The following is a 19,803-nucleotide window of genomic DNA, read 5'->3' on the forward strand; positions in this document are numbered from 1 at the left end:
TGATGTCCGCACCCCTGCGCCCGACATGGAACTCTGCGTGCGGCCCCCTCGTCTGAAACGGGGACCGTTATCAGCTCATGCGTGCTGCCATTGCTTTGGGCATTCGGGCTCTAGTAGGCTCTAGTGAAGCACACGTCAAGAGTACGTCAGATGTCCACAGCGAGCTCACAATCCGGCTGGTGTGGGCGCTCTGATGATGGACACGATAAGGCGTGACTGATGGGGGCGTACGATGGAGAGTAAAGGAAGGCCTAGCCGTTGACCGTACGTGGTATTCGTAAGTAATCGGGCGCACCCCGACCGCTCCTTACCGGCAGGATAAAACCATCTGTAACATTCGCAACGAGTACTGCGTATTGGTATTGCTCTTACAGCAACTTGAACTGCGCACGGCGCCGCATTGCCTACGGTTAAAAGAGTGGGATAATCCGTTTGCGCTGCTGGCCTGGGGCCGGCTGATGCGGTTATGTACATACCTTCACCAAATCTTTGGAACACTTTGACAGTACTGTCTACACTCTTCGATACTCCAACGGGGAATGAAGGCGAGGCGATTCGGACGAGCGACAGGGAAGGTCTAGGTTTACCTAAATCACCCAATAGTGGTGCGAATCTGAGAGACGCTGCCTGCAGGCGGGAAACGTGTAGCTCACGGCCAGAATCGAGCCAATAGGCACCGCACCGGAAAAATCCCTTGGGTTCTGCATGTATTAGAAAGTCCGGGAGACCCGAGTTAGGCGGATACACGCCCGTCCAGCGTTGCACTTGACCTCAGATATCTGCATTCTCGCCTTGAAAAGTCAGATTTTTGATACCTCGAGCGTCGCTTGTTCTTGCCACTCCTCCTGCTCAGCACCCTCGCCAACGCTTGCGTGGCACAGGGTCGGTTCGAGAGCGAGACCCGTGTGTTCGCATTTGGCACAGCAACACCCGCTGGGATTTGGTTTTCCCTCTCCTCGTCCTGCAGTTCTTTGATCGACAACCTAGAAATCGGCATACCGCCATCGTCTCTCATTTAGACCCACTCAGTCTGTCTCTCTTGGTCGCGTATTGCAATCCAGCTGGCCATCCATCGTGATCTCGCGAGGTCGGCATTAATTCCAGTCATTTCTCTTGGTTCCCTCGGTCGTCAAGAAAGCTAACACCCGTCTGGCTCTTGTGAGTGGAATTCGATCGCTGTTGCAGAAGGTGCTGATGGGGTTGCAGATTACTAGGTTCGAACAGCGACAAGATTGTTGTTGGCGGTGAGTACGCAGTGATCGGTGTGTCTTGTGAGATTGGAGTCTGATGCAGCGATGTGTGGTCAGGCCCTGAGCGCATACGGAGAGAGGTTTCTAAAAGCACAAGGTGAATTTAACGCTACGTCACTATTCGTTCCCCCGGCGGTGTCGAGGAACGTGGGGCGTGGGAATTGCCAAGGCGGCCCGAGCAGACCCAGGCGACGATACGATCCATCGTCCAGATCCCATCGATTGCTTGCAGATCTTTTCTGCTCGCTTTTTTCACCATTTTATTATCCTTTTATTTTCTTCGAAATATCCTCTGCCCCAGCGACGTTGTTCTGCTCCACTTTTGCTCGCAACAAAGGTCGTAGAGGACCAGAGACTCAGACTCAGAGCGCCGCAGTGGGTGCATCAACGTGGCGATCAGCCGATGGGGCTTGATAACGGTCATTAGAGCTCCGCCTTTTTTATTCTCAAATTGTCCGCATATTCAACCCCAAATTACACCGAAATCCCCGTTCCGGGCGGCCGGTGGCCTTATATCTTGTCGGGACCCAGCGCTTCTCTCTTTCTTCTGTCCTCGTCGAGCACGACGTTCCCCTTCCCTACGTTCCCGTCCCCCTCCCTCCCTCTTCTTCATTACGACATTACGCGTTGACGACAACTCATTTTCTACCAGTATCCTCCTCGTCTTCGCTTCATCTTCGCCTTCCGCCCAATCAAAGCCACAATTCCGTTTTCTCCACCACGGATTTCCTTCTTGCAGTCATCGCATGATCCTATCCGTAAGTCCCGTTTCCTCTCATTCTCTGTGCGTTAAGCCACGCAAAGTCAGAGTGTGTAGTCGTATCTTCATTTTTTCGGGTGGCCGGCAAGGTCTCGATCGGACGCGCCTCGAGGACGATCACCTCGTTCACACTGTGATATACTTACTTTGGGTGGCCTTCGATGACTGGCTCATGTCAATCCTTGGTTGGTTGCTGTCTGGTGTTCTACGCACACCCCCACCACGCCTATCTCTGCCTCTTGGCCTATCTACGTTTCTGGGACTCTTTCACGCTTTCAGGCCTCCTTGGGCTCTGCAACGATGTCCACTAGCGCGTATCCCGACCTGTTGGCTGATTCTCTTTCTTCTCCGTGTAGTAATCAGGAGATCGCACACCTTTCAGACTCGAATCCCTTCTCTACAACAGACATGAAGGACGTATCAACCGCGTCCAAAGCTGCCCGCCCGTCGGCGTATCCCAAGAAGCGCCCGTCTCCCTACGGGATCTCCAAGTCTCGGAAATCCCCTCTCTACCCTCCATCTCTTCTTGTGCGGAGGACGCCGCGCGCCGCCAGGGCCGAGATGACTGCACAAAGGCAACGTAACGCGCAAATCTTGGCACTGCGAAGGCAGGGCATCTATCTCGAGGAAGAATACCAGGACGAAATCCGAGCTTACATGCACGAAATGGAGGTTAGTTGTCCTTAGTGTTGTGTCGTCTTTCACATTACTCATTGCGATGAACACCGCGATGCTGTAGCGACACACGACGTGCTCCATTACATCAATGGATCAACAGCCGGAAATTCGGTGGCATATGCGACCGTGTCTAGTCGACTTCCTTGTGGAGATCCACTTCACCTTTCGGCTTCGCCCTGAGACACTCTATCTCGCGTTGAACATAATCGACCGCTATGTGTCCCGGCGTATCGTCTACGTCAAGCACTACCAACTTGTTGGCTGTGCCGCGCTATGGATTGCAGCCAAGTTCGAGGACGCCAAGGACCGAGTTCCGTCTATAGAGGATCTTGTACAAATCTGTGGCAAAGGGACTTACGACCAGATTGCCTTTATTCAAATGGAGGGTCACGTTTTGCAAACCATCCAGTGGTCGTTGGGACATCCAACTGCGGAGGCTTGGCTGAGGCTCCTGTGTGCCGATCGATGGTTGGAGGAAACCAGAGTGCAACACGTCGCACGTTTCCTCATGGAAATCACGCTTTTCTACCGAGAGTTTGTGAGGTGTCTTCCGTCGTCGATTGCCCTCGGATCTCTCACTTTGGCGCGCTACCTCTGCGGCAAGGCTCGTCGTGCGTTCGAAGAGACAGAGGAGTGTCTTGAGGTCGTGGAGCTTCTGGATAACCGATTGTCGAAGCACGTCAATCATCTTTCGGAGACGCTGGTTAGGAAGTATTCGTTTGCTTTCTTTTCCAAGGCCGCGACACTCGTCGTACACTACTACCTGCATGGCGGGCGATTCGTTAGACAGCCATCCCTTTCGTTCCCCATGACTCCCGTTCGGTCACACTCGGCGAACATCGTCAGTACTCCCATGAGCGTTTCGACAACTGCCTCCGACTTCTCGGATGACATGCCAGCGACACCGACAAGTCCCATGTTCTCGAGCGATCCATTCTCTGGCTCGTGCTTGTCGGACGACAAGGAGAATCTGCCCTCCCCTATTTTTGAGCCGATTATCCATAAGATTCCCGCGGAGCCTATCCCGGATCAGTTCCTTCCGCACGACTTCGTCACTTTAAGTCGCCCGGCACTCCATAGCCTGAACGTCTCACCTCGTGCGACAGTTGTTGCATAGGTGCTCGTTGAGCTTGACTGTGACTGTACCCTTCCTCGGCGCATACGCCCACGAGCATGGTGTATAAGGTTGTAAAAAGTTCTCGTGGCACCAGTTTCTCAAGAATCACCGCAAAATGTAACACCACTACCATACACGTCGATTATCGGCATTTCAACCGCAATCTGTCTCAGCCAGCATCACAATCATCCATGCATTCTTTCTTTCTCTGCAATGTTTTGAATCTCCGTCATCTCGCCTCGAACAAGATTCCTACTCGACGAGGAACAGGTCGCCCAGAGGAACTCCATACGCCGTCGTGCTAGTGTGTGCCCGATAGGCGGTGTACAATTACTGGACAGCCCATTCATCTGCCAAGAATCCTCTTTCGTTCGCCTCGTCGGGATCCAACTGTCTGTTTCCTTCATCGAACGCTCCCAACACATTCACTCGACTGTCTGTTACCCTATGCATATCATTGTTTTTCTCTGCGCACCATTCCCCAAGTCGCCTTACGCGATGAGCTCGACAGGCTCTTACCCCGTGTTTAAATTGTCACCTTTCTTTCTACCTTATTCTTCACTTTTATTGTACCATTCTTCTACGTTTATTTGCACCGTCTCGTCAGCATCCCACCATTTGTCGTTCTCGTTCTTCAACCGCACTGTTTCGTATATTCTTAGTTTCCTTACAGTCTCGTCAATGTTGCAGCATTCCACATCACTGTCGTTCTCATCCACCTCACGAGCCTGAAGGGCCCTCATATCCGCGCAATCCCTGTCGTCTACATTACCAAGTAGCAAGCCCGAATCCGATTATTATTTGCATCTCAGCACTGGTGATCTCGGTCAAGGTCACGGCTTCCATTCCAGCGCAAGGAATGCATCATCTGTCTTCCTGGTAACTAGGGTGAGGTAAGATGCCTAGCCATGGGCCCGCGGGATTCGAGGTCTAACGGAATTTTGATGATGATCTGAGGTCCGAAGGAACAGAAGGCGCGTGCACGGGAATGATGCACGATTGCGAGACGTCGTGCGGGCTGCACAAGGAAGAGAGGCGCTGGGCACGCAACGTTTGCTCGGCGAACTCGTATCGCGGAAAGAGATGGCGAACATCGTATCAGTGAAATGATGATTATTGGTATCGCACTCGGGCGCTCGCCCGTGGACTAACTGCAGCACGGCACAGGATCGTTCATGTGGTAGTGCGATCATGCTAGTATACACGGCTAAAGAGTACAACGCAACATTGTAAATATACCTTTCTTTCTCCGGTGGTTCTACGTCCCAGACGGCGGCCTACTCCAGAATCCATTCGCCGTTGGTGTGCTTGATGTTGACGGGCCGCTTTTCGTCCAGGCTGATTCGTCCGGCGTTCAAGATGGCCGTCGTAAGGACGGTGTTGGCGATCGTCGGCAGCCCATGGCCGTCGAACTCAGAGGGCTGCACGTGCCCAGCGTTCACACTGCGCGCCGCGTCGATGAACTTCTCGATGGAGATGTAGCCGTAGCCGCGCTGGCCATCAAAGTGCCCGCTCTCGGAGGGAGAATACTTCATGCTGCGGGACAAGAAATCAGCATTACAGGGCGAGACCAGCGAAAGAGACCTTCGTACTAAAACGGGTTGTACCATGCCTTGCCAGTTTCATCTTGCACGATGTCGTAGCCTCGGTGGGCTTGGTCGACATTGATCTCCCCCTGAATCGAAGATTTATTACCGCGCAAAATGTTCCTGAATTATTGTTACTAACCTTCTCGGCCATATAGTACCACTGCTGGGCCGAGTGCACGCCGGACTTCAGCGGCGCGGTCCACGAGGCTGAGTACACTGCCGTGCCCCTGTGCTTGGAGCTCGATAGCGACTGCCAATCGACGAGGAGCGTTATCGTATCCTCAGTCTGTGGCACGCAGTTGTACGGCTCGCTGGTAGCGATTCCGGTCGCGGCGCTTGCAACAACACGCGTAGGCACGGCCCTTCCTTGCATAATCCAGCAGTGGATATCAATATGGTGGGAGGACAAGTAGTAACTGAATTTACAAAAATTAAACGGAAGATTCACGGGGGAAATATCGCTGTAACTGACCTGATATCCGAGTCCTTGCCTGCCCATGCACGGAAGGTGTCCAGCTGACTCTTCGGCTGGCTCATCCATGCGCTGAAGAAGTTAAATTCACCCAAGCTGGCAGCACGAGCTTTTGCGTCGCTGTAGACGGGATCAAACCTGTAATAACCAACCTGGATGAATAACAAGCATCGTCATACTAGTAAATGAACAGACCGCTTGTGATGCTCCACGAAGCATACTACGTTGTGCTTCTTTGCAGCCGCAACTAGTGCATTGTGGTGGGGTAACAGCTGGACTGCGGGCTTTGTGACCAATACATGAAGATCGTGCTCAATTGCGTATAAAGCAATAGGATAATGTGTGTCTGCAAAATTCTCGCGGTGAACTACACGAAAACTAACATCACGATACGACGACGTACTGTCTGGAGTGAATATAATGACTGCATCCCCGGGAGAAAGCTTGTCGATGGCTTCCTTGTCTGCATGGCTTTATCAATGCCATAAGTAGTTCCTGCTGTTAAGCGTAGACTCACAGGCTACAGGGTTATAATTATCTGCCTTTGGGAAAGACTCGAAGCTGGAGCATGTTGGTGTTACTGCGTCATAGGTGATACCAACAGAGTGTAGTCAGCGTACCTAACATCCATGTCTTTGTACACCCCAGCGATGTTCTCTTCGAAGTGTTTCTTGATGGCGGGAAACTTTGCTCCGCTGACTCCAACCATACTTAACTGGTCCACCTAGTACGGTGTGTGAGAAGGCCTACAGTTCGCCAGCGCTCAGGAGACGTACCTTGCCCAGTCTCCGCAGGTCAAAAAGGGTCAATCCGACAACCTAGGGTATATCAGTACCATCTGCAGCGGGAGATGTCTTAGGATGCATACCCCGATCTGTGAATGTTAAGTAGATGTAAGTGAAGCGCTAGAGGCAACACAATCAAGACGTACTTTCTTGTCGGACTTGGACGCTCCTTTTTCCGTCCATCCTGTGGTATACTCTCCCTGTATAATTATCAATGTAAAATGTACTACCACGGGTGAGCCAGTGATTCGAACTTACAGCGCCACCTGCATCCCAATCGTGCCGGAATCAACGGACCAGTAAATGTCCGCAAGGGCGATTGCAAGTGCTTACACATCAGCACGTTCAACTTCTTCATTTCGGTTGTCATTGCAATTGCCTACACACAACCCAGATAAAGGAAGACAGCAGGTGAGGGGTCCTCATCGTGTTGCTCGAAGACTTCCTATAAGTATGTCCGAGAGAGTGTATCCAGACTCGATCCGGTAACGGCCCGGGAAAGCTCGCGGCCCGGTCGAGCCGTAGTCATTGCCGCCACTGGCCCGCCACAGCACACACATCGTCTCCGACAGTACTGCCGCACTTCTTCTTCGCGCATATGTACGAACAGCGGTACTGGTGCTTTGCGGATATCGTTGATGCCAGGATTTCTCGAACTTAAAAGTACAACACCCATAACAAGCGCCGTCACGATCACAGACAAGCGTTCTCTCAGGCATTCCGAAGGTCGCCTTGTCTCCCTCTGACAGATGGTGGTGAGCTTGTCCTTAATAAAATACTGAAAGTTGAAACCTATATTAGGACGATCCACGTACTCTTACGTGACTGACGAAGGCCTTGTCTGCCTCGGTGCGGTGTGGATAACAAACCAAGTCTTCTCATACTCAAGCTGGCGAATGCCATCGAGGCGAGGCGAATCTAAGGCGGAGCACGGTATGGCAAGCAGGGAAAGTATATGAACGTGCGCGCGTCCTGGTCAGATACCAATCTTTCACCGTGACGATGACCTGCATCGATAGACTGCGCATCCGAGTGGCTCGTGAAAGTGGGTTTGACGTCAGACTATGTAATTTTCCAATTGCTCGTCCGTCGAACATCCACCTCTCAAGTCTGAACGCCCATTATCACCCTCCTGCATGGTCTAGCAAGCATTTCGCTGCTGTGCTCCTGTGCATCCCACTTCGTACCCTTTTCTTTTCCTCTTCTCTTAACTACCCAGTCGACCCAAGCTTCAACTCAATGATATTCGCGCATTTGCATGTTCTTCAGTACGACTAGTGTCTTCATATCGTTGCCTTCAATCTGCGCCCAGCGAGATAGTGGACATCTCACATTTTCTCTCCAAAGCAACTTACCGCAGTATTTAATGCACTCGAAGTCTTTTCTTCGTTGTAAGTGAAGTAGCCGGCGATGTGCCCAGTAGGTTGTGCATGTAGTAGGCTTCTTTTGAGAGCGCATTATGACCATCGACCAAACGGGCCTCTCTGAAGTGGTCGACACCTTCTATTGTGCAACACTTTCTGCTGTATGGCGAATATTTGTTTTGTTGCCCGGACAATGTCACTGTGCAGCGCGCGTCGGTGGCTGCGAATTGGAAAACGCGCAGCGGTGGTGGAGCACGTGCTATGCACGATCGAGCGGTGCATGGTTCTAGTGTGGGTCTTTCGCCACCCACAGCAGCTGCTGCAGCAAGTTGCTGGCGATGGCACGCAAACCTGTTGCACCAGACATCCATGACACACTCACCCCAGGTTCCGCTCTATAAACATCCAATGTCTCCGACTCCGCTTACGGGAAGTCCTCACTTCATTCCCCGGAAGGAATTCATTCGGGATCAAAGAATCATTTCCTCTTTCTCTCTCCTTGCGCTTTCTGGCCCTGGCTTGGTCAGGCTGTACAGCTTCCCTGGACCTGTCATCTCTGCTCTTCGTCGTCTCTTTGATCAGCAGAATCTTATCACAAGTGTCCGCGAACATGCGCCAAAGAGCTTTTTCGAGTTCTCTCTCGACCACAAGCCATGGGCGAATGCAAAGAGCATCGAGTCCGAATGGCTAATTGTCGCCATTCTGACCACTGTCATGCAGTGTGGATTCACCTTCCTGTCCACCATTGACTATGGTCGCGAGCAGGATGATCGCGTAGCTATCGCATTCTCCAGACCAGTGTCCGTTCCATCCGCTACCATCACTTTTACTAATGGGTCCGCGACGACACTTGCTCAGCCTACTAGAGCACACTTCGCTATCTCGTTTGCATCTACTACCGTTCTCCGTGTCATCGATCCGCCTCTCCACTCAACACCGGCCATCTTGCAGGCGGTTAGAGGAGCATGGCCTCGCGGTGTGGTCTCCGAAAAGAAAGTGGGTGATGCGACTTACGAATTCAAACTGAAGGGGTACAAATGTACGTCTACATTCCCGGAGGCATTACGCAGGACGCAGAGCCCGGCGAAGAAATAGCTGCGAGCGGACATCCTGGCGTGTTTCGGCTGACTCGTCCATGTCTCCGACGAGCAACTGAAACACGCAAATCTGCCCCCCCCCTTGTCCCACCAATCCATCCAAGTAGTCGATTTACTGATTTGCTTGTTCTTTCCAGGGTTTCAGGAGGATAATTTCCCTACTGATTCGTTGCATCACATGCTAACTCTTCTCACTTCTCTTGATGCTCATGCATTCTCGCTACTTACTTCTCTCTCTCTCGCCACCAATCGGACGAGGGTCAAAGACCTATGGATATTCTCAGGACCAGCGGAAGATCCTGAATCTCCCAATTCTAGCCCTGGAACCGCCAGCTTAGAGTTGAAGAGGGAGATTACACCTGGCTCGGGTATGCTTCCACTAGGTAACGAGAAACTTGCACCGGTCGGCGCATATCGTGTTCTTCCAAGCGGCATGGTTCACCCTTACGCTGATGCTCACTACACTCATGTACGCGGACCCACGGATACCGCGCCTGCCACCTCGTCTCCTCTCAAACCGACCTCTGGTTCCTCTCCTAAGGCGTCAGGGGGTGTTCTCCGCAAGGCGTACCCTAAGCTACCGCTTGCGTTCGCAGCCGAGATGGACAGCCCGCAGATCGCAAGCACGAGTTCGCGCTCACCTATCGACCAGAAGCAGCATCCATTTGCTAGCTCCGTGGGGAGCTTGGACATGACTGGCGTCGGTTCTGGCCTTGGCAGACCGGACCGGTCATTTCACTCCATCACCCCCGAAGTGCTTTATATGACGTCGGGACACCACAGCAGTTGCGAGAGGCATGTTCCTGCCGACACGAGTGGATCGTATCATTATAGCAGCTCGTTGGAAATGCAGCCTGTCGAGACAAGCACACCGCCTCCGATGGACGGAACCACTGCAGCGTCTCTTCCACCAGCTGACACTTCATCTCACACCGCGTACAGTCACTCGACTCCGCATGATCGCTCGTACGATGACGGTTATGCACAAATGCAGGACCGGGATGCTTCACGGCATGACACATACGTTCTGTCGAGGGACCCCGCCCCAGACGCGCCGCGCTCACCGACGCCACCTCTTCTCAGTCCAGGGCTCTTCCGCGACTCCGCGTACGCATCGACCATGGTACGGAGCTCGTATGAGATCCCCATTTCGTGGGCCGGGCGCGACTCAGAAGGCGCGTCCCTGAAGAAACACGCGCTGGCCGACATCCGCGAGCAGGACGAGCTCGAAGGGCGCGCTCGCGTTAGTTCCGACAGGGAGCGCGCACGTGAACGCAGACCTTCCGGGCCGCGGTTGCCGAGCGCATGGGCTTCGACGCCATCGTCCGCTCCAAAGGACGAACGCCGGTACGATGACGTCGCGCGAAACATGCTGCCTCCTACCATCAAGGAGCACCCCAGCCAGGAGCAGGACGACTTCGCACGTCGGCACGACAGGACAACTGGGCTAGCTGCAGAGATGCGCATGGTGTCTCCGAAGCACGACGAGTCAGAGGGTGCGAGGTCGAGGAGCAACACTGTTCCTGGTAGTACTCAGGCAGTGCCGAATGGTGCAGCGAGGCCTCAACCTACACGGAGAGACACCGATTCGGGCTGGGTGCTGGTGAACATACAAGGGCAGACAGGGAAGGGGAGGGACAATGCATCGAGTCCCACTCGGGACCGTACCACTGCTCCTAACGGGGCACCCTTGATCGCCAATGACCGAGTTCCGCACCTCAGGAGCAGTTCTGATTCGCGGGTCCCGCGTTCGCAGGGCGCAGTGGCTCAGAAAGGTGTCGGAGTAGCGATGTCGAACATGGCGGCGGCGAAGGCCATCGTCATCATGGACGCCGTGAGCGCAAAAGAGCGAGAGGCCGAGAAGGCGGCGCAAGGCTCTGGCCTCAGGCGAATATTTGCGAAGGGCAGGGAGAAGCGGTCGGACTCTCTAGACGGACTTCCTCGAGGCAGGACTCCCGAGAGTGGTGTCTCGAAGAGAAGCCTGGAGACGGAGAGGTACGAGAAGATGGGTTCGAACCACAATTGGCGGTTACCCGCTGCTTCATGATCACACGATAAACACTTCAGTCTTGCTTGATTTGCCTTGTACAGTATATTCCAGTCGTATAAACTTGGTGAGTGGTCTCTGTCATAATGTTTATACTTTCTAACCCCATTCAGTTGTGACGGTGCCATACCCACATGCAACTACCCTGCTGTGGGCGCCCCGGATTGCATACCCTAGTAATGCAACGTAGTTTGCTGACATCCTGGCCGGTTTTGTGTCGTCTATGCTCTTCTAACTTAGAACGGTGGGATATGACTATAGGTGGAAGTTCTTTTGATCTGATGTGACAACTCATATGGGCATCTTCATCGACAGTTGAATATCTTTATTGTCAATGTCATGTATCATAATGGTGATAGTAGCACTCTAACCTTCAGCATGTTCGAAGACTTCAGCTGAGATGGTAACAATGAGCAAATCCACGTCGATGGGAAGAGAAACCGCAGTGTGCAAATTCCACACCGGTAATGAAGTGAACGTTCCGTGTTCCTAGGGAAGCAGAGAGCCGCCTCATCCGCAGACAACCGCAATTGCAAATACTTCGAGGTCAGGCGTAGGGCCAACGTAGGGCTTTGGGCAAGGGTTTCGGAGCTGGTTGAAAACGTCGTGGGTGATGACAACGCACAGTCAATTACAGTTCAAGGCGTGCATGGTAGTAGTCCATAGCTCAGCACGAAGAGATCCTTCGAATATTGTCTGCATGATTGAGCTGAAACATAACAAACAGATGACAGGTTTCAACATTGACTGAACACGGAACGCAATGAGATGACGAATTGACAAAACATGCGAAAGAAAATTGTACATGTTGCTGCCGGACCGCATTTGTGCATCAGTGGTGTACGGCGCGCTTCGTTGTGTTCGGACGATGGCCATCTGACTGGTAGTATTGCGCAAGAACGACTGTGTCTAGGAACTTCAGTGAGCGGTAACCATACACACGTATATTACTCTTCGCATTGTGGGAGCGTGTGGAATGTAGTCCCTCGACGGGTCTATATCACGGTTGATCTTGACGCCAAAATATCGAAGGTTTGCAAGAAATCTGGTACGGCATATGAGTCTCGTTCTTGGGGCACTATTCGGCAATAAAAGCAAAATTACCTATGGCGAACTCACACGAGAAGCTACTCGCAACGAAGTTGAGTGACGTGTATGGGTCCGTAGTGCCGAAAATAATAGCGCATGTGCCCTAATCCAAGCCTAGCAGACGGAAGTTTCGTATCGGGTTAACTGCAGGACAGACTCGACAGAGCAGCTCGATTTGTGCGCCTCAAACGCGCTGCACGTGACCTGCGACACGCCACGATATCCCCTGAAGCCTTTTCTATTAGAGAGATTGTTCAAGCTCACATTGAGATGCACCGAGTACCAGATGCGACGATTTGAATAAAAAGCAAAGTGTTGAGTATAACCAAGAGAAAGCAAAGTGGTTGCCAGCGCGCTCGATCTGCACGAGACGCAAGATTCATCACACTTAGAAGTTGTACACCCATCAGGAGGAGTTGAACGCATTGGATTGACATAAAAGTAGACATCGGGTATCGTTTCGAGGGAGATATAACTTTTGAGATAGAATCCGACAGCGGAGGAAGTGCAAATAGCAGAGCGAGGTTCCGGAATGCTGTGGCGAAGACACTGAATCCTTCTCAACTCCGTACTACTGCACGAAACGACGAACAGGATGAAGATCAGGACGTGTTCCTTCGGCCAGTCCAAACCGTCACCCGCCGAGGATGGCAGTCCATTGTTGTGTCAAAGACAACGCTGGTGAAGCGGGTTGCCGTGCGTGGATCGGGTGGGAAGCTGTGCGCGGTGGTGTGCCGGAGGATGACGAGGCGCTGGAGTGCAGACTGCGATGGTGAAGATGGCCGGTGTGGATGGCGGTTGTGGGTAGAAAAGGGCTCGGGGTGAGAAAACAAAAGGCAAGCGTGACAAGGCTGAGTGGGAAATGGGGAAGGAGAGGAGTGGCTGAGGCTGGTCGGCCTCGAGCGGGAGACGCACTCTGCAAAAATGCGAACACCCGCTTCACGCTTTTCTGGCCACCTCTCCCCCTTCCCTTCTCCCCCCATCATCCCTTCCCCCTTCCCCTTTCCACACCACAATCATGCCCACTTGCAGACGCAAACGCGTCGTCCTCACCGAGCCCTCCCCAGCCCTCCTCGAAGCCCTCCGCACTGATCCCAACAGGGAGGTCTATTATCTCTCACAAACAGGCGAGATCTTCGAAACATACGAGTGCGGCTACTCTTCATACCCTCCCACTCTCCTGCTCATCCACTTACCATACCTCTCCCAGTGAATACACTGCCCGCATGTCCTTCTACCGCCGCAAACAGTTTCAATGCGAGGTCACTGGAAAGAGTGGCTTGGACTACTTCCAGGCGCTCGACAGTGAACAACAAGAGGCCCGCACCATGCACTCCAGATTTCCCGACCCGCTCAAGGCTGCCGTGCTCAAAGCAGTCCAATGGCGTACGTCTCACGCCTCCTCTGCGCCGCATACGTGTTTTTTGATGTGAAACCTCTCTCGCCCGCTGACAGAGGTCATGGGCCGCCTTGACCACCTCGTGGAAGCTGTTTATGAACGGTTCAAGGACAGATACTTCCCAGACGAACGTATGTCCCCCCTTCTACCAAAATTCTTCCCCCGATGAGCTTACTCTTGGTGGCAGGCGTGTCTGTCGACATTGAAGGAGACAAGTATGTATTCTATCCCACTCGTATCCACGATCACGTCCAACAACTCCTGTGCAGGTACGCCGCCCGCGTCGTTCAGGTCTTCCCTCCGAGAACCACTTCCGCTCCTTCTACCTCCGCAACAAGTCCCGTTCCCTTGGCGTCCACCTCTTCTTCTCCCTTGTCTGATGAGGAGCAGCAGCCTATTCACAAGATTGCTGAGGACCTTAAGACTCCCGTCAAGGACGCCGCTCTAAAGGACGACCCCTCTCAGTACATATACAAGGTCCAAATATTTGAAGAAGAGAGACATCCTGGTGCGAACAAGAGTCATGAGAAGAGCAAGGGCAAAGAGACAACGAAGTCTCAATGGACAGGAAGTCTCATGGATGTTCGATGTCCTGTCATGAGGTGCGTTTATCTCCTGTTTCGCGATGTGCGCGTTGCTGAGCAGCATTATGCACGTCTGCGCGCCTAGTCGCGACCGTCTTGCTTTCTCCAAGTCTATCCTCCGCCGATTCATCCGTGATTGCGTCGACAGAGATGCGGCTGTTGCATCCCCGTGGACCGTTAAACCGGCTATCGCGGAGCGATTTGGTGTGAACACTGTGATGCCTGAAGAAACGCGGAAGGGTGTGGAGACCATCAAGAAAGGCGAGATCGACAAGCGGAAGAAGGTTTGGGAAGACAAGGAAGGTCCTGCCACAAAAAAACAGAAGAAAATGTCGGCTGCTGCAGAGGAGAAGGGTGAGTCGATGCTTACGCTATTTCTTGTCTGCGTTGCTACTAAGTTCATTCAACTAAAGCCAATGCCGCTGCAGAGAAACGCGAGCGCGAAGCCCGAGAGAAGGCCGAGAAAATGAAGGTGAAGGAGAGCGAGCGGCTTGCTGCAGAGAAAAAGAAGAAGAAGCCCATACGCTACCCTACTGAAGACTTAGACGTGGTTATAGGCGATAAAGAGAAGAAGGCGGGCATGAAGCTGAGAAGGCCTGTGCCGAGTCGTGTGGCAATGCCATTTGGTGATGACAACTCCACCAACGAAGGATTCATAATGTCCTGGAACTTCCTCGTTGTCTACGGGTGCGTCTACTATTTTCTTCTGTGAGTGATGGTAGTTTATGCAGTGCGCAGACAACCGTTACATATGTCTCCATTTACTATGGATGATTTTGAACAAGCTATCCGGCATTCTATGAACGACCCACAGTGCTCCTTACTTGCTGAGGTTCATGCAGCCCTGATTTACAACCTTCGCACCGTACCTTTCAATCGCCACAGTGCGCTCCTCTCACTACTCCGTGTCAAGGAGGAGATGGAGGGCGAGGACGATGTAGTTCTTGGAGTGTCAACCGACGAACTCACAGCCGCCATGGCGGATGTGGGTAGCAACTGGGAGCGAGCTCCTCTAAGACATTCTGAGGGTAGGTTAGGGTGGGAGGAGTCTTTGGTCGGTTGTCTGAAGGACGTAAGTTATTGCTCAATATGCTCCGCTTGTCCTCTATTCTCATAAGCATTGAACAGCATGCGAATGTCGGAAACTTCCCCCGCATACGCGAGATTCTGACCCGACTGCTCTTCGCCCCCGAGTCAACTGCAGAGCCATCAGTGTCATCCAATGCTTCTCCATCTGGTACCCCTGCACCCACGTCCCTTTCTGTCCCTACTTCTCCCAGTACAAGATATTATTCGTTACCACCCGAAGATCGGATTGCAATTCTGTCATTTATGTGCAACCTAGCGATTTCCAGCAAGGCCATCCACGCACACATGGAGTGGTGCGAGGAGCAATTGACCGCGTTGCGGAAGGAGAAAATCGAGGTGAACAGGTCGAAGAAACAATGGTAAGTTGTTTAATCTGTGTGCTTTCTGTCTTGCATCTAATGGCATGGTTTCCCAGCGCTGAAGAAATGAACGCCCTGGACGAGAGTGCCAAAGAGCTGAAACCACTGAATGGCGTTGACGAAGACGTGGTGATGCAAGACTCTAGCGATCTCTCCGAAGCCCCTGGCTCAGAGGGAGAAGCAGAGGGCGGCATTGTCGCCCGCCACAAGCGGCGTACCCAGGCAAAAGATCGAGAGCTCGCGCGAGCGAAGTCCGCATCGGCCAAGCAGGCTTTGGCTGAGCACCGTCGGCTGGACGAGGAGCTCAACAAGCTTGAACGCCGACTGGAGGGCATCGAGCGAGAATTCAGGAAGCTGCTCGGGGCTGTGCGGGTCAAGCCTCTGGGCAAAGACAGGTTCTACAATCGCATCTGGTGGTTCGACGGAATGGGTGCGGCCTCGCTGGTTGGCAGTGGGGGTGCTGTACAGTATGGCACGGGCCGGATTTTCGTGCAAGGGCCCAGCGAATTTGATATAGAAGTGTTAGAGCGCAGGGAGGAAAATATTACTGCTCGTAGAAAGGAGGAGGAGGGAGAGGAGGGCATGCTTGGAGTCGGCGAATGGGCGGTGTACAACGATTTAGACGAGGTACGCATTTTTGTTCTGGTGCCATTCTCTATTTAGATTTATTCATTTTCACAGGTTGACGAGTTCATTGCTTGGTTGAACCCGAAGGGCGTACGAGAGCTCGCGCTGAAGAATGCCTTCGCAAAGTGGGGGCAACACCTCGGACCAGGTGTGAAGCGGCGTTCAGCGGTACGTGCCCGTATTTCATTCGTTACATGCAAATTCTCATTGTGCCTGTCATCCCTCAGGACTTGACAATGAATGCCAGATTGCCAGAAGCGCGCCGCAGCGCCCGGACAAGACATGGAGGGCCAGACATTGCTAGAGAGCCCTACATGTTGTGGACCAACCGCAAGGCTGTCAACGGGTCGTGACATCACTACGTTTATCATCTCAGCACCATCCCATCATTGACATCACATCTGCGGACCTTGCATATTACACTGTACGGCATTCTGTTCATAGTTATAGGTTATTTTCTCCGCAATGCTGTCCCGAATACATTCCACAATAAGAAATTAGTAATATAGTGAAGGAGCCATAAACATTCGTTTAGGCATCTTCAACGTATATGGCCAACATCGTGAGGTGTATATGGCTTGAGGAAGTCGAGTTTAAGCTTTTCACCGCAGTCTCGTTTGGATGTAGATGTATCTCACACCAATCTCGAGACATAGGGCATCATCGAAAAAAAAAGAACTGTATTTCATGCAATGCTACGCAGTTTGTGTGTGCGCAATAACTTTGATTAGCTCTGTTTAGCAATAAGTCAGTTAGCAAATTCTGATACAAGGCTGAAGAACTCACGAGGTAGCTTAATATTTTCTTGCACGACCGTCGAGACGATCTGGTTGTCTGGATTGGGAGGAACAGTGATGACGCCGGTCGCAGAGTCGACCGTCCATCCCAATTTCGCAATGTACGCGTTCAGGTTCTCGCCTTTTTTTTAAGTGGACTCCATTAGTTCTCACCGAGGGCGGAGCAAAACGAGACATGCACCTGTCAGATCGAGATACGTGCCCAACCGCTCGCGACCTATCCGCGTGAACGCAGCCTTCACAGCACGGATCGCGACCTCCCTGATAGAGTCCTCGAAGCCGACGCACTCGACCGTGTAGTTGTCCCGCAGCGACTCGACCTGGTCCGAGCGGTAGAGCGACCAGAACGCGGGAAAGCGGCACTGCTGTAGGAGGTTGTACAGTGTGGTGAGAATAGGGAGGAGGGAGGGTAGTGGGTCGGGCTCGTCGGGGTTTGCGTTCACCGACCGTTCGTCGAGGAGGGAAATACAGAGGTTGAAGTCGGGGAAGGGTGAAGATGTGAGTGCTTTGATGAGAATGTTGATTACAACATCGGGATTGTACAGGTCAGGGTTGAATTGATACCTACCGGGAGTCAGGACTACTCCGATTCGAGTTTTTAAGGGACTCACAGTTTTAGGATGGCTAGATTCGCGAGGCAATCGTACTCCTCGCTGCGAATCTGGTGGTACAGGTAGTCCTCGAGAATTCCAACATTGTTGGGGTTATATCTGTCTGCACACAGGAATTGCATATAGTAAGTCAAACAGATTTTCAGCCTCGGAAAGAACGAAACGCACCAACACCAGAGACGAGATTCTCGATTAGCGGTGTCCGCGTCGGCGGTTCTGCCCAGACTGATGCTACGGATGGCATGGTCAAATATGTATTTTCTACCGTTGAAGTGTCCGACGTTGAAGTGTCTGGTAATGACAAACTCTGAGAGAGACGCTGAGAATATTTACAGGACGCATCGCGTCGCGGGCGTCTGTTCCTTCACCTCACTCATCACCATGGACGCTGAGCAGCAGCCTCTCTCTCCAACGCCTGCACCCGACCACAACGGTGCAAACTACGCCGAACACGATACCAATAGCACAGGAACGACCACAGAACCCCCAACTGCCTCATCACTCCCCGGACACTCCGCGGGATCACCCAAGCCACTCGCAGTCAACGGAATTACATCTTCTGGTCCAGCCTACAAAGTGAAGCTCATTTTGAGCGGACATACCAGGTCTATTTCAGCAATCAAATTTAGTCCCGACGGGTCGATGCTGGCGTCGTCAGGTGTGTTCGAAAAAGCCTCAAAGCTGCCTTGGTGTTCACGCGTTTCTCGAAGCAAGCTGCGGATAAATCGGTGAAGGTATGGAATGCGGACACTGGAGAGATTCTGCACACCCTGGAGGGTCACACAGAGGGTATTTCTGATATTGCGTGGTCACCCGACGGCGAATACATTGCGTCTGCTTCGGACGACAAGACCATTCGAATATGGAGCATTGATTCCGTGAGTCTAAATTCCATGCAACGCTATGTCGACCATCATATGTTTTGCATTTCTCACCTCGTCATTGCAAGTAGATGTCTACCGTGAAGGTGCTGAAAGGCCACACGAATTTTGTGTTTTGCGTAAACTTCAGTCCGCGATCCAACCTGCTCGTCTCCGGCGGGTTTGACGAGACAGTACGCGTGTGGGACATCGCGCGGGGTATGTCTTGTGTACATACGTGACGCATTGCAACTGAACATCTTCGAGGGAGAAACTTGAAAACGTTACCGGCGCACTCTGACCCCGTCACTGCTGTTACCTTCAATCATGATGGCACTTTGATTGCTTCCTGTGCGATGGACGGGCTGATGTACGTCTTTCCTTGTGCACATAATTAATTTATCGGACGTGGACACTCCTACCAGCCGCATCTGGGATTCCGACTCTGGGCAGTGTCTGAAAACATTGGCAGATGACGACAACCCAATTTGGTACGCTTTCTCCTTCTGATTTCGTAGAACACTAATTCAATCCTCGAGAAGTTCTCATATTAAATTTACGCCTAATTCGAAGTTCATTCTCGCTTCCACACAAGACTCCACCATACGCCTCTGGAGCACGCAGACGTCACGGTGTGTCAAGACATACACCGGTCATACAAATCGCACGTATTGTCTGGTTGTTGATTTTGCTCCGGGAAAAAAATACATCGTGAGTGGAAGCGAGGACGCGAAGGTCTACCTGTGGAATCTGCAGAGTAGAGAAGTCGCGCAAGTTCTTGAAGGTCACAGAGGTGAGCATTTCATCCTGGTGAGGAGTAACACGAACTTGACCGAATGCTCTACAGACGTCGTGATTGCTATAGCGGTGAGTTCAAATGTGGTTTTGATCGCGAAAACCCGCTGAATACAGTCTTCGAAGGCCCATCCAACTCGACCTGTCATCGCCTCCGCTTCCATGGAGAAAGACCTGACTATACGGATATGGGAAGATCGTAATGCTGTCGGTGGGTATTGAAGTGCACATGCAGACGAACTTTGTAAGTCGCACTGCTGTATGCATCATCACATCTCGATCTTCGACTTGTGAAATGTCTACTACTGGCATTCAGCGCCGATGAAAACCGGGTGGTACCCAAGCAATCTACGCCGAGGCGACATTGGGATGTACTTGAAGGTGACACCGATAATCGGTACCACTTTCCGTGTATGGAGAACTGCATTGTACAT

General features: G+C 52.3%; 6 protein-coding genes across 6 annotated transcripts; 4 read left to right on the top strand and 2 right to left on the bottom strand.

The window, feature by feature from the left end:
• Window positions 1-2,418: 2,418 nt before the first annotated feature.
• SCP_0112700 (cyclin) lies at window positions 2,419-3,805 on the top strand (the record flags this gene model as incomplete). The annotated part of the gene is made up of 2 exons (XM_027753497.1): window positions 2,419-2,682; window positions 2,750-3,805. 2 exons carry the CDS (start codon window positions 2,419-2,421, stop codon window positions 3,803-3,805), a joined length of 1,320 nt encoding a protein of 439 aa, XP_027609298.1.
• A 1,277-nt stretch (window positions 3,806-5,082) lies between these two features.
• Window positions 5,083-7,021, bottom strand: SCP_0112710 (NAD(P)-binding protein; the record flags this gene model as incomplete). Its single annotated transcript, XM_027753498.1, has 13 exons — window positions 5,083-5,341; window positions 5,398-5,480; window positions 5,534-5,810; window positions 5,867-6,004; window positions 6,062-6,212; window positions 6,270-6,329; window positions 6,384-6,427; window positions 6,487-6,590; window positions 6,643-6,684; window positions 6,735-6,740; window positions 6,798-6,851; window positions 6,910-6,917; window positions 6,985-7,021. The coding sequence occupies 13 exons, from the start codon at window positions 7,019-7,021 to the stop codon at window positions 5,083-5,085; spliced, it is 1,263 nt and encodes a 420-aa protein (XP_027609299.1).
• Window positions 7,022-8,423: 1,402 nt separating this feature from the next.
• On the top strand, window positions 8,424-11,159 carry SCP_0112720 (hypothetical protein; the record flags this gene model as incomplete). Its single annotated transcript, XM_027753499.1, has 2 exons — window positions 8,424-9,054; window positions 9,250-11,159. 2 exons carry the CDS (start codon window positions 8,424-8,426, stop codon window positions 11,157-11,159), a joined length of 2,541 nt encoding a protein of 846 aa, XP_027609300.1.
• A 2,107-nt stretch (window positions 11,160-13,266) lies between these two features.
• On the top strand, window positions 13,267-16,659 carry SCP_0112730 (chromatin remodeling complex protein; the record flags this gene model as incomplete). Its single annotated transcript, XM_027753500.1, has 12 exons — window positions 13,267-13,397; window positions 13,459-13,634; window positions 13,704-13,778; window positions 13,835-13,862; window positions 13,917-14,249; window positions 14,317-14,585; window positions 14,645-14,918; window positions 14,970-15,303; window positions 15,360-15,679; window positions 15,736-16,306; window positions 16,361-16,474; window positions 16,534-16,659. The coding sequence occupies 12 exons, from the start codon at window positions 13,267-13,269 to the stop codon at window positions 16,657-16,659; spliced, it is 2,751 nt and encodes a 916-aa protein (XP_027609301.1).
• A 342-nt stretch (window positions 16,660-17,001) lies between these two features.
• On the bottom strand, window positions 17,002-17,958 carry SCP_0112740 (Eukaryotic translation initiation factor 3 subunit K; the record flags this gene model as incomplete). Its single annotated transcript, XM_027753501.1, has 5 exons — window positions 17,002-17,039; window positions 17,093-17,224; window positions 17,285-17,667; window positions 17,715-17,817; window positions 17,883-17,958. The coding sequence occupies 5 exons, from the start codon at window positions 17,956-17,958 to the stop codon at window positions 17,002-17,004; spliced, it is 732 nt and encodes a 243-aa protein (XP_027609302.1).
• A 137-nt stretch (window positions 17,959-18,095) lies between these two features.
• SCP_0112750 (Set1 complex component swd3) lies at window positions 18,096-19,591 on the top strand (the record flags this gene model as incomplete). Its single annotated transcript, XM_027753502.1, has 8 exons — window positions 18,096-18,372; window positions 18,429-18,592; window positions 18,667-18,793; window positions 18,842-18,944; window positions 19,000-19,065; window positions 19,117-19,367; window positions 19,422-19,441; window positions 19,496-19,591. The coding sequence occupies 8 exons, from the start codon at window positions 18,096-18,098 to the stop codon at window positions 19,589-19,591; spliced, it is 1,104 nt and encodes a 367-aa protein (XP_027609303.1).
• Window positions 19,592-19,803: the final 212 nt, after the last annotated feature.

The sequence above is a fragment of the Sparassis crispa genome, assembly GCF_003851025.1.
Source record: "Sparassis crispa DNA, contig_000000F, whole genome shotgun sequence".
In the NCBI taxonomy this organism is placed as follows: Eukaryota; Fungi; Basidiomycota; class Agaricomycetes; order Polyporales; family Sparassidaceae; genus Sparassis; species Sparassis crispa.